Here is a 14,588-nt window from a genome sequence, read left to right as displayed (position 1 = left end):
GAATACCCCATGCTTAGCCACTTGCAAGACTCTCGGTGAACGTTGACCAGTTCATACATTCCATGGCAGGCAGTGGACGTGCTCATCCGAACGGATTTCATTCAGGAGACACTGTGGGCAATGTGAATTCTTTACATATTTCCTGGCATTCTGATGCTTCACCTCTGACCTGGAGACTTCTCCATTGCAGTGCTTGCTGTGTCTCATCAATAAAACCTGTTTGTATGAACACCTAAAGAATGTCTCTCGGTGAACGTTGGCCAGTTCATACATTCCATGGCAGTGGACGTGCTCATCCGAATGGAAAACAAAAGAAGAACAAAACCTTTTTAAAAAAAACACTAAAAATGCTTACTTACGTTTAGCGAGTAGTTCTATGTTGGTTGAGCAATGTTTTGGGGTTCCTACTTTCCCCTTCTTCAGGCTTCACTTGGCATTAGTATCCTACATGCCGCTTCACTTACTTTGAAACAAGGATTAGGTTAAAAAGTACATTTGGACATAAAAAATGATTTGTAAATCTTGTGTAAGCCTTGATAAAAACTTCCAATATCGGTATCCCTCCCATTAAGCAACCCCGAAGACACTATAAAATGTCTACTCCTAAACTGTTAAAACGTCTCACCTCTAGTCATCCATAATGGAATCTGGTTCTCTTCGGAATGCAGGAAGTTGTCGACGTATTCTACTTCCGCTTCCCTCCCCCTCATTTCCTTCGTAGCCTACGAAGTCTCTTGTTTCCTGAGCTGCCCAGAAAACCTCTGGCGTAACATGAAACAATTCTGTTGTTATTTTTTTTTACATTCTTCCCATCTTTTAAACATTCTAACCCAGATTTCGTCAACATTCCCATCTTCCCTGTTCAGTTTATTGTGTCTTTCCTTACACATTTAGGCAGCCTTGTAAACATTTCTACTATTAGGTTTGTGATCTCTCCTAATAACCTCCCTCTTTCTTATTTTATGGGATTTTCTAAAATATGTTCCGAAAGGCCTGTTCTGGGGACTCCCTCTTCAATATCTTCTTCATGTTCTTTCCACCTTATACCCATATTCCTACCGGTTTGTTCGGTGTATTCTTTGTTACAACTACATCTTATTCTATAAATGCCTTTCTCTTCCTCATCTTTTTTCATCTCTGTACCTTCTCTCTTATACTCGTTGAAATGTGGATCTCTCATCCCATATTTTATACCATACTCTTTAGATATTTTCTCAATTCTTTCGGAGATTCCTACGCTCTCTTTTGTATCTTCTTTATTTCATTTTCATCATTCCTATTCTCATAACCCATTGTTTCTCTTTTATTAGCTCTTCTTTGTGATTGCAAAGTCTTTTTGCTGTAATGTAAAAGTTTAGGAAGACATTACTTTTTGTTCTTTTTGCATGTTCTGATTCTTTATTTATATACAGATCCCGTACTAGGGCCTTATGAAAGACACCCATCCTGAGTCCTTCTTTTGTCTTTGTAATTTTAAGATCTAAAAAATGAATTTTGTTTTCTTCCATGTACTCCCTAGTGAACCTAATTCGATCTTCTTGCTTGGCCAAAGCCTGGAACATAGTATTTAGCCCTTTTTCATCCCCAATTACTAGCGTATCATCAACATACTTCCCAAAATATTTGATTTCTCCTTTCATCTGTTCGATGGCTGTTTTCTCAATATAGTGTAAATATATGGTTGACGTTATCCCAGAAACCGGGTTCCCCATAGCCAACCCCTCTATCTGTACTTAAATCTTCCCATTGAAACAAAAATAATTATATTTGGTGACAAGGTGGAACCATCTTACATATTCCCAGGCGGTCACAACATCTAATTCCTGTTCCATCAACCATCGTTGTAAACATTCGGCCGCACCTTCCCTAGGAACACTTGGGTACAAATTTACGACATCAAAACTTACAATTTCATCGTTATTATTGATTTTGAGGTTTTCAATCTCTTTTTTTTTTTACTTTGTACTCGGTAGTTTCTCTTACTTCTTTCATTTTCTTTACCAAGTGAAGCCTGAAGAAGGGGGAAGTAGGAACCCCGAAACATTGCTCAACCAACATAGAACTACTCACTAAACATAAGTAAGCATTTTTAGTGGTTTTTTTTAAATTTTTTTTTTTTAAAAAAAAGACATTATTTATTTTACCACAAGTGAGTAATATGCATACGTGCTATTATGTATATGAACACCTTCACTGCTGCTTTGGAGATTTATCTACATGCACACCTGTGTCCGGAGATAATTATATTATAAACTCACATTTGGAGATACAACACGCACCAACCTCTAAGAAGCAGAGATGCAGAATAATATTAGAAAAAGAAACACTTACCTATTGCCATTTTTTATCACAGTATTACATGTAAATGCTGTAGTATATACCTAGTCATATCATAAATACTGTCACAAGGATTACAGGAAATAGACACAAGATGGTTAGGGATAGTGTAATATCCATAGATATTTGAGGAACACAAAACACCTATAACTACTCAAAATTACCACCTTTAGCACGCACACAGTCCGTCAGTCTTTGTGGCAACGCATCAATTGCATTATGCACGATATCTACAGGGAAGTCCCCCACCACCTTCACAAGAGAATGCTTCAAACTGGCGATTTTGGGGTGTGTCTTGCATACCATTTCCTGAAATGTGTAGTCCAGACGGTTAAGATCTGGTCTACCAGAGGGCCAATGAGAAGTGGAACTGAAGTCGGGCATATTCATGTGGAGCCACTGCTGGAACGTCTTAGCCTTATGGGCTGGTGCAGAATCCTGCTGTAAACTCCAGGCCTGACTGCGAGAGAAGGTGTTCGTGAGACCCTTGACCACACCCTCAAGGACAGTCTTGTGGTACATCTTGGCTGATGTTTTGATGCCTTGCTCGCAGAAATGCAGCTCAGTTGTGCTCTAGTAGCTCACCCCCCACCACACCATAACTGATGCTGGATGATGGCCCCTCTGGACACTCGGAGCCTGTCGGCAGCTTCTCGTGGAATTCTTGCATATACCGTGTCATTTTGGTCATTGAATGCCTCCTCAACATTGAACAGTTTTTGATCGGTGAAAAGGATTTGTCTGTGCCCATTTGCTGCATACCGCGTGAGTGAGCACTTTGCTTTGATCAACCTCTGATGCATCATTGAGGAAATGACCTGTACGTCGTTTGTAAGATTGCAGTCCCAGGTCATAAGGCAACACACAAGAGATGGACATTTTGGACATCTTATGGTACTGAGCCAGCACTGACTGTCTCCTGACAGGATTTTATCGCACACACGCCACCATTGCTCTAGCGTCCATATTGTTCGAGGCTGCAGTGCCCTGGGCCGGTCGTTCACAGTTCAAATTTCAGCATATTGCTGGAGAGTGCGAAAAACAAACCCCTCTGAGATTTGAAGCTTCTGGAGAAGTTCGAAAATCTCGCGTGCTGCTTTCCCTACCTTATATAGTGCAATGGCAGCCACTCGATTTTCATACCTCATTCCATCCTGACCTGTATCAAATCAGCTTCAGCCATTCACAGCACACCACACAATGACTCAGGTCTTACATCTCCCTGTGGGCAGGTGCAGCCCTTGCCCTGAAGGTGTCCAACCAGCCTCCAAAGTTGTGACAGTATTTATGATATGACTATGTAGCTTCTGTTGTTTCCTTGATCCATTCTGCAATGCATTAATGCTTTAAATATATGTTCCGTGCTGTGAGGAAGAAAGCGGGGGGATTAGGCACAAACACCAGGTAGTATACACAAGAGTGACTTTTAATATTCTAATGGTTTATCATGTGTAATATTTTTATCCCAGTTTTCACACATGTATCTTCATCAACTCAAGTTCTTAAGGAATCATACTTTTTGAGTTCCCAAAATATAAGAAAATTTATAGATCTAGCAAACAGCTCTCCCATTGGTCTAACTAATAAACAGCTGCACATCAAGTGGTTGGTTCTCAACATTATCACTGAGGTTTGAGTCTCAGCTTGGCCATTGGTGTTCTTTTGATCAGTTTTATTTAATCACTATTCATTCTTATTGTGGTGATTAGCCAAAAGTGGCAGAGAAAAACAAAAAAACAAAACATTTAAAAAATCACAACTATGAAAGGTTAATGATAGAAGATTTGAACAAGGAAACCATAGCGAATAAGTACTAGGACCTTTTTAATGAACCATTGTTTGTTGATATGGTGATTGGGACAAGCTACAAATACAATCTTTCATTTTATGTATTTCCATTCATGATCTAACACAGGCTAAATTTCATATGACAATATGCTTGCGTTTCTGCATGGTGCTCCATTAGAACATTGCATGAAGGCGATTTAAGTAAAGTTGCTTTCAAAACACAAACTGAAATAGTAATGTTGTGGAATCAAGCACCCTTTCTCTGTAATCGAAAATTTGTCTTCCAGGTTTAAAGATGCTGAGAGTATTGCTCCCGGAGGGTACAATTTAAATGGGGGACAAATAGAGTCCCTAGACAATGGCATGCACACAGAGGTCCTGGAACAAATGAAGCACTCGTTTACAAAACTCGAGCAGAAGCTTCCGTGTTCTGAGTGCGGGAACATATATAAAGACCTGCGGACTTTGCGCACTCACCAGGAGGAGGATCACCATTTCCGCAAGAATTTTGAATGCAATTTTTGTAGTGATTCGTTTCCCGACTTGTCCCTTCTCAAGGCGCACATGAGTGTTCATAAGGAGACCGGCAAGCCTTTCGAGTGTGACATATGCAACAAGAAGTTTTCGGAAATGTACAGATTGAGGGAACATGAGAAGATACACTCGGGAAAAACTTACTACTGTACGGTGTGCTCTAAGTCATTCAAGCGCAAGGACCATCTGAAGAAACACAGCTTCCGGCACCTTGTGGGCAGAAAGAATCCTTGCGTCCTATGCAATGAGGTGTTTGAGAATCTACAAGATCTGAAGAAGCATGACGAGGAAGTACACGGTGGTACAGGGAGCACGAAAGTATGCAACATATGCGGGAAGGTTTTCAAGTATGGCTACCAGCTGCGGGATCATATGTTTCAGCATACAGGTGAGTGTCCGTACAAATGTCCCGTATGTTCCAAGACGTACGCGAACAAGTACAGTCTCAAAGCCCACCAGCTTCTCCACACCGGGAATCTGCCATTCAAATGCACACAGTGTCCGAAGGCGTACAATGACAGGTACAAGCTGAAAGTCCATGCACTGAGACATACAGGCGAGAAGTCGTACAAGTGTTCAAAGTGCCCGAGGGCATTCTGGGATGTTTACAAGCTCCGCGAGCACTTACGCCACCATGATTCTCCCAAAAAAAGATTCACTTGCCCCATCTGTAATAAGCAGCTCCTTGCGAAGAATAATTTTGACAAGCATGTTGCGAATCACAAGGAGACACAAAAACACAAATGCAATTTGTGTGACGAATCTTTTCAAACCCTGTCGACACTTCAGGTGCATCAGTGGATAATTCATGATGAAATGCATGTCATTGCATACTTTGTAGGTAATGTACATATGTAAAGCTTTCAAGCATATGTTTTTTGCATTTTCTGGTGCAGCCTAACCTACAGGATGTTCATTTGACACTCTTCTGAGTTACTTGGGTCTAATTCATATAAACATTAGCATAATGGTACATGTAGTTTCAAATGCAGTCTTCTAGCAAGGTATGAATGCATTTTTCTGCTAATTATCTGTCAACCTTATTATGTGTGCATGTGAGATCATATTTTAGTATGTCTAGTGAATAGCTGAATAATATTGCTCTTTATGTAATACATGTTTGGTGGTATAGAAGAGAATATGTTGGAAATCATAAAGTTGTTGATTGGTTTGTTAATGGTACTAATAATTATTGTACACAACATTGTTTCCAACAAAGATAAGCTTAGGATGAATGTTACTACATCTAGTAGCTTTAGTTTGCATATGGCTATTAACAGGAAATAAAATCTCAACACTGTTCAGAAATATAATATAGAAGTTGGAAACATTAATTTTGACTGATTACAAGCTGGAAAGCCTTAAGTTCTTTTATTTATATGGTGACAGTGTTTTGTAATATTTTAAACTTGTGATTTTATGATGTTCCTTTCTAAATGTGTGCATGTGTGTGAATTTTTAAGCTGAGTTTTATTCAGATGTAAATATGGATCAATTTTTCAAACTGTGAAAGAAAATTCAATATTGGTATTCTTGGTAATTCCTTGCAGGTTAAAAGTGTTTTAATTTTTTATATTCTTCTTTTTTACAGAGTTGTCTCAAATGAATTGAATATTTTTTACATAAAACTTGTTTAACATGTATGAAGTTTGTATGTTGATTTGTCACACACAGCAGATGTACTACATTGAAAATTAATAATAAATTGCAGGATTTGCCAGGACTCGAACCTGGGTCTAGTCGTATGGTGCCATTGCCCTACCAAATCAAGCTGCTTCACAGGTAAAACAAGGACAGGCCCGTAGTTCGATTGATAGAGCAATGGCTTGGTATGCCAGAGTCCTGGTCGAGCCTTCATTTTTCTATTACATTTCTATGAAGTTTGTAAACAGTTGACCATTGTGAGGGTACTTGAGGAGATTTTTGTTAATCAGATTGTGGCATTGTTGTGGTTAGGAGGGACACACACAAAAATGACTGGCAAAACTTTTTGTGTGCGCTCCGAAAGAGAGATAATGTTCGATTTGATTTTCATCCGCTTCCACATAAAATTATCTAAACTAGTGTAAACAATGTACAATTCAGTTTCCATTTAGGGTTTGCAGCTAGCATACAAGTGATGGCAGTGCAGCAGCCACTATATAAAATTATTTTATATACTTTAAACTGGTTTGAATCTTTTGTATTTCCCTGAAATTTCAGTGGATCAAACAACTTCACTAGCAGTATTTACACTAAGCTCAAACTAAACTTAGCAATGCAACAGACTTTTGAAGGCCAAGATACTCCAAGCTGCATTTTTACTGGATAATGACACATCAAATCCTGTCACCACTTTATATCTAACTTTCTAAACCAGAGTTGGCTACTATTTCTCTCAGTTCCCCACTTGTCTTTGTGATGCTTGGTTGTCACTGAAATTTTGAGGGTCCTCATTTGGGATTGATCTCACGACAGTTGTGTACCGAAGATCTAAGTGCTTACTGCTTGGGTTGGATAAAAACAATAGTGGCAACGTGTCTACAATTTCCAAATGATTATATTATTATTACTGATACCACTGAAGTTCACTTTATGTACAGTTGGGCTAACTGGGACTGGACCTACAGTTTAGATTCAAGTAAAGTGGGATCTGAACCACTAGGTGCCTACACTGGATATTAAACGGGGACCCCTTGATTATAAGGCAACAAGGCTACTACTATATGATCGGGGAGGCCCTGCTTGTGGATAGTGGCACCATGTAAAAAGAGGCAAAGTTTCATGTACACTTCTGCACCATGCCATGAAGCATATAGGGGGTAGGGCCCCGCACATTCTCGATATCTTCCATTTTGGAGGTGATTGATCAGCACCATGCTCTGGCTGCCTTTACCCCCAGGTTTGTCCCCAGATACCCATTGCTTTGAGGTTGGGTGAGTCCCAGAGCTGCTTTATACAGAGACAAGGCTGGATAAAATCAGGCCTTAGATCACCGAACTCGGTTCTCCCACGTGACAGTCAGATGCCCTACTGACGACCACTGCAGCTCCTCTAGTGCCATCATTGCAGTCTCTGTTAATATATTTTAGTGGCCTCCCAGTAACTACATCATGGTATATGTATTCATCAAGAGTTCTGAGTACTGCGAACAGACAGTAGATGCAGATTGGCCGAAGGTGGTTTATGACTTCAGTAAAGCAACAAAATGACAACATTGTACTGAGGTCTTAAGCCTATCTTCATTTGGAACTGAAAAGTCTTGACACTATTCTTTCATCACGTGGACTTTAGTAACTAACTCTATAATCCATAAAGTTGAAGCTTTATTGCCTAAGAAACACAAGCCCTTAGAAGTTTGCTATTTTTATTCTTAGTGAAGGTGTGTGTTGTTCCTCTTGAAAGAATTCAAACTATATTAAGGTATGTAAAATTTGAGAATATGTGATGAACATGTGATTGCAAAATGATAATTTTTCATGAGATGAACTATGTTCAAAAATCTTGCCGCCATGGTAGCAGGAATGTCATCAGGTAATGCAAGGTCCTCTTATGAATATATACACAAAGCTCGTATGTATGGTTGCTATATTTTTTTATTATTGTTATGTTATTTTGTATTAATATTATTAGTTAATAAATGATTAAAATATTTTATGCCAATTAATATTCAATATGCAAGTACATAACAATGTCAAAAGAAAAACAATATATAGCATGTGTTGTATACAAACTGCCCTTTGTTAAATTCTTTGAAGACTTGTGATCAACCAAATTCACACTTTTAAGAAGAAAAATACTTCTCATGGCTCATATAACAATTCAATGGCCTTAATTAATTTTTATCATTTTTTTTAAATCTGTGAATATTGGCTTGCATTTAATATTATGAGCAGAACTCAATCGATACGAGTGTAGATGAACTGAACATTTTGATTCTTAACGATGATGATAATATACATGTTGACAATGTAGAAATTCTAATAAGATTGAATGAATGAAACAATCAAGAGCGGTCAGAATTTTTATTATTCTTTCCTTTTGATTGTTCAGGAAATTCCTTTATTTGTTTCTACTGGTACACTAATTTTCTACAAGGTGCAATTCATTTCGGAATGCAATATCCTATGCTGTTGCATGCATCACACACCTCTAACAGTAACACTGTGTTGTAGACAGAATACTAAGCATGTTAGGGAAACATTTCCGGCATTCTGGTTTTTCATGCAGGCTTTGCTTACATTCATGGAGACATGTCGAAGAAGACATTTTAGATCCGAACGATCATGGAAAACAACGATATTTATGGAGTTGTTGTTTGAAGCATGTTCTGAATCTCACAACCGTACCTATGACACATATCCCTATTAATGCAAACACTGTGCTTGGCATGGCTAAAGTGCATGTGAAGATGAAACACGGAGGGTAAATACCCATTTTTAGTACACTTTTGCATTCATGTAAATTATCTGTCTCTTCTCTCTTGTAATTAGGACCCACATATTATAAACATAACTTATTGTAAGTGTTCAGTTCACTTTGAATCATCCTGTGCCTTCATCAATATATAATATCTAGTCTATGCATTAAAATAGGGATTGATTATTCTATTGAGTACAAAGAACTAATATAGATTCTGGCAGTCCTTAATAGAATGTGAAATTTTACAAAAGCTTTAAAGATAAGATTCCATTCCATTAGCAGTGCATGTGTTCTTCTAAGCAAGGCATTTTTCCTTTTGCAATGAGGTCTTCAGCCATTATGTTAACATTACCAGACACCAGTTATGTTCCTAATATCCTACTACTTTGTTTCACACACACCTACCCATAGGCACTAATAGTCATTACTTTATAACAATAATTTGTGCCAAGTAAGATATGTTCCTCACCGGTGTGACATTGAAATAGCTATATGTGGATAAATCTGTAATAACTTTATTTATAGCATATAATATAAGTGGATATCCAAACTTTAAAATTAGTTTTATTAATGTTAGGACAAGTGACACAATAAGGTACAGTTTAAGAAGGAAATGATGCATATGCAAATAGAATTACATGCATGCTGAATAAATGGGATGCAAATTTTCTCTTGAAGAAACACTGTATGCCAGGTCCCAAATCGAAAAAGCACCATGCTTTTATATGTATAGATATTGCAACTTTGATAGTGCTGTTATCGGTGGATCTTGGTCTTGATATCCAGTTCGGGGCACAGTGAAGTGGTTCAGAACCCACTTTCACTCTTTAGGTCAAGTTCTGGTTATTCTATCCTCATGTTAACATGTCATGATATTGCATTGTGATGTTCCTTTTAGGATATGCACTACCTCTTGATGTGGTAAAGATAACAGGCTGAACTATGGCTACACTGAACTTTCCCCAGATGTAGCCCAAAAAAATCAATGAAGTACCAGCAAAAGAAAAATTACATTTGTTTGTGTTTCTTTATATTTTTTCTCTTATGCAGTAGATAATAGACTTAGTCTGATCTACATCTCTATTTGCATAGTTTCACTAGAACTACATGTTCCATTTCCGTAATCTTCCAGCAAAGGAAATTACTAGCTTCAATTCCAGCTCCAGTTCCCAAGTCTTTCTGGGTGATTTCATGGAACATTCTGTCTGACACCCTTTTGTGTTGCATTTTCACATCCTTGTCGGCATGAGGTGTCTTAAATTCCATATTGGAAATAAGTGTGAATGAACGTATGTCGAGGATTTCACCTCTAGCGCAATATTGTGCGTTACTGCCAATAGGGTATCCAGGAATTTCATAAGGAAGAGATTATGCTTCCTTTTTTTTAAGCCATTAGTTCTATAGTTTACCATATTTTCACATATCTGACATTTTCTTTAGGAAATATGTTCCAAGAAATGTGGAAGGTTATTACTCACTAAATTGCTAAAGTCTGCTACACTCATCATTGTAATTGAATCATACATTTCATTTCAATTATAAGGCCAGACGTACTGTGTATTTCATAAATCATGCATCACTAAGACATTAAGCAACCTAAGCAATTATGGTAATGGTACTTGTTTAAGAGGATGAAAAGTTAAGCGTCATCCATGACCTTGCTAATTGTGAACTACATCCATTTGAACTGTTCATACTGTATGTTGAGGAATATCTCAATAAGATGGAATGGTTTAGGGAACTTTTAAGAATGAAGCGACAGGTGACGAGCAACTCATGTCTCCTGGTAACTGACCCTCAGAAATAAATGCAACCTTTCGAACTGTGCCACTTGTCGTTTGCTCGTCACTTGGACTGAGCCATTTTCTAAAAACCGTGCATCATGTCCCTTTGGTCTATTTGCATATGCACGGTGAATGTTTTGCTTAAGACTCAAGGGGCCCGCATCGCCTGCAACTTGTCGCTTGTCTGAAAACTCCTATATGCTTAAGGGAGCTTTGCTGCAATCATGCTTAGAATCCTCAGAGTTTTCCTCATTGTTCAAGTCCACCATAAAACTGAAGTTAGTTTTCTTGCAACAGCTCGCGTGTGATAGTAAGTAATCGTAGAGTGATTTTCTTATGTTTTTTTTACGGGTGTGCATGCACCATATATATACATGTAGGGCTAAATCCTTAAGCGTTGTTAGTCACAAAACAGGGTCATAACGGTTTGTGATGTGTAAGGGTGGTTTCTACGTCAATGGGAAACAACAACCATTCTTATTGGTCCTTGCTTCTTCCATGAAAAACATTCATACTTCTGCAATAATAGTGTTAGGATGTGTGCTTCACTTGTAATGTGCCAAAACCTATCAGAGAAATAATTGTATGCCAGTATTTGTTCCCAGTGTTAATAAATTTACATTGTTTTCATGGAAGAAGCGAGTTTTGTAGCAGTTGTGTGTTTTCCTGAGTGGTGGCAAAATGCAACTATGTATTTTAATGGGGAAAAATGTAATGTTTTTAAAGAACGTTGTAACTCCTAAATGGTATTTATGTATATACGAGTAACAAATTCAAAATGTTTGTGAACGAATTGTGCTACTATGCACATATTTACTTTGTTTAAAATTTGTGTGCTCCTTGTTTATAAAGATCAGTATTTTAGTATTTAACATGACATTGGCTGGTTCTATGCTTTCATAGTTAAGATGGTGTGTTTCTGTACATGTTTACATGCAGGACTTGTACCTCAGATTAGTGTGCACAAAATGATCAAGCACGTTAAAGTATTGTAGAATGTTTTTCTAACTCTTGACTCACATTTATTTCACCATATTTCTTATTGAACTGAAAACTTTCATGAAATCTGACATGTAATGTTCCTCAGTTAATATCAGGTCTAATGACTGCAAATTGCATGAATGGTGGTAATTATGGAGGAATTATATACAGATTTTTTCACTGCTATGAAATTTTAAGTTACATAGAAATGAGGTTCTAGACAGTTGAAACTATAAACATTCATAAATATTCGATGTATCTTTATCATGTCTCTCTGTCATTTGCTTGCTAGATTGGTGGAAATCTCTTGTATTCAAAGTATAGATGGGACAGATTACTCACTATTCTATTGGTATCGTGGGCCTCCCGATGGTGCAGTGGTAGTGCCATTAGCTTGTAATCAAGGGGTCCCTATTTCGATATCCAATTGAGTTGCATAGTGGTTCGGATCCCACTTTAAACTGTAGGTGTAGTCCCGATTAGTTTTACTGTGCATAAATTGGATTTAAAACACCAACTCAATCAATCGATTGGTATCTGCACATATAACAACATTGCCAGTCAATTTGCTTATCTGGTAGTTCTATATATAGCTTGTAATTGAGTGCAAAATTCTGCCATTTTGTTATTCTTTTCAAGTATATACATTTTTACTAGAATCCATGTACACTGGTTTTGCAAAGGAAATGTCTAAATACACATTTCTTCATCTAAGGCCAACCCCATTGCAGTCACTTGGTTAAAGAGGTGAAATAATAATTCAGCATCTTCATATAATGTTTATCAACTTTAAGAACCTTTTTCGGGCAGGCCTCATCTCCAGGAAGGTATCAACTTGAGGGCCCCAGCACCTACCAACCTGTTGGGTGAGAATGAGTCGAGGCAAGGACTCCCCCAAAAATAGGCAATACTTAGGACTTAGACCAGAGAGTTCGATGAACTCACCGATCTCATGTAATGTTTATCATTTTACATCAGCACTTTATGAGTATTTGGTAAAATTTAATTTTAACCCATTCCTAATACAAAACCTTGCTTATACTTGCCACCCAGCAAACAAAACTAAACTGTGGCACAACAGTCCATTGAGGGCTAAGGCCTGCCCAAGGACTTTTCATTGGGGAAAATTGCTGCTATCTGAGGCCAGGAATGGTTGGAGCTTCAGTGCTTGGCAATGCAAGCACTCTGTGAATCACTTAGTGCCTGTATCTTGGTCTCCATGCAAACACACCTCTGTGCCGGCATTGCAAGTGTTTATACCGCCGGCTGTCATCTGTTTGTCTTACTGAAAATCCCATGGTCTTTATTCCATTTCTCGGGCTTCTCTTCTGCAAACCAAAGCATTCTTGATCAACAGGAGTTCAATGCCTTGATCAGGAAGACACACCTGGTAATTGTGATAGAATTCTGCTGCAAGCAGCAGTGTGCTGACTTGTTTGTCTGTCTGTGAAATGATGTTTCCTAGTATTTAAACATGTTTCCCTCATCAATATGTATTCTCTAGAAAAAATGATTCTTATGAATTGCATGAAAATATATTTATATTTATAATACCAGATATATATTTTCTCCCACTGTTATATTTTGACAGTGACTGCAATCCGACTAGCTTGCAATGAATGACCTTGCTTCCAAGTACAGTCAAGAGAAATTGCTTGCTCTAAGCATGTTTGTTTCAACCCATTCTACAAAAATGAATTTTTGTATGTATAACATTTTTTCTAGTTTTGTTCATATGTTGCTCGTTTTTATTAATGGTAACAATGAGGATTATAGGATGAAAATGATAAAAGGACAAATACAAAAGAGTACATGTTCTCAAGATAGACTTGAGAACCTTCAGTGGTGCAATCTCATCAATTAAGCACTGCTTGTTCTAGTTAACTGCTACTTTCCTTTCTCGTTTGAAATATATTCACTTACATAGAACCAGCCACTGCTCCTGACACCAGAAACATATATTTAATATATCTTTTACACTATTAGCAAATAAATATAACTGTACAAGGGTTAATTTTTAGAGTTTTTTAGATTGAGTTTTTATCCTTGCAACTTTAGTGTGTTTTTCTGGGTGAAATTAAATCATAATATATTGAAGAGTGTCCTTTTTCACCCTTTTCAAATCATATTGAAAGAGATAGATGATTATTTATATCCATTATTTCTGTATAAAATGTAATCTCATTATAAGATGTAAAGTATTAAAGAATTCCATCACAGAAATCATGTGTTTGTTTATAAAACCTAACCTTTCCCATAAAGGATTGCAATAAAAAATGGTATTTTGCCATCAACTGCATACGTGGATCCTCATTTAGATATTAAGTTGTCCACCAAAGAGAATATAATGACAGCATTCCTCTGCATTGTCTGGCTGGATATCTATCGTTTTGAAATAAACTGGCTTTTTTTTATCAACTGTCCACAAATAAGCATTATTGTTTAAAATCCTTGGAGGAGTTAGCACCTTCAATAGTGAATATTTCAGTATAAGCAACAAAACAATCAGGAACAATAAGTTTAGTGTTATCATTCATTATATTAATACCTTGTAATCAATAAGAAATCACTAACAAAAAAAATGATTGCATAAATTTAGAAAGTTATAAATAAGAAACTGATGTGAGGTAATTCACCAGCACCTCTTTTCCTCTTTGGAAGGCAACTAAATAATAATAGCACTGTATAGAATTGTTGCAGAGCAGTATTATTAGGATGAACTTGTCAATAATAATAATAATAATAGGTGTATAATAGTAATAG

The 14,588-nt window shown here is 37.3% G+C and overlaps 2 protein-coding genes across 4 annotated transcripts in view; both read left to right on the top strand.

Annotated features, from left to right (window-relative positions):
* Positions 1-14,035, top strand: part of LOC145997349 (uncharacterized) — a 40,605-nt gene extending 26,570 nt beyond the window's left edge. Inside the window, exon 2 of the mRNA XM_083134307.1 lies at positions 4,413-14,035. Coding sequence (XP_082990433.1) covers positions 4,489-5,517 — 1,029 coding nt within the window. The 5' untranslated portion in view covers positions 4,413-4,488 and the 3' untranslated portion in view covers positions 5,518-14,035. The remainder of the gene's footprint in view (positions 1-4,412) is intronic.
* Positions 1-14,588, top strand: part of LOC145997348 (uncharacterized) — an 81,658-nt gene that overhangs the window by 43,869 nt on the left and 23,201 nt on the right. The gene's annotated exons all lie outside the window — the stretch shown is intronic.

Source organism: Lepisma saccharinum, chromosome 13 (genome assembly GCF_977018435.1).
Source record: "Lepisma saccharinum chromosome 13, izLepSacc3.1, whole genome shotgun sequence".
Classification (NCBI taxonomy): domain Eukaryota; kingdom Metazoa; phylum Arthropoda; class Insecta; order Zygentoma; family Lepismatidae; genus Lepisma; species Lepisma saccharinum.
Note: the sequence above shows the minus strand (reverse complement) of the source record. Positions and strands in the feature narration are given on the sequence as shown.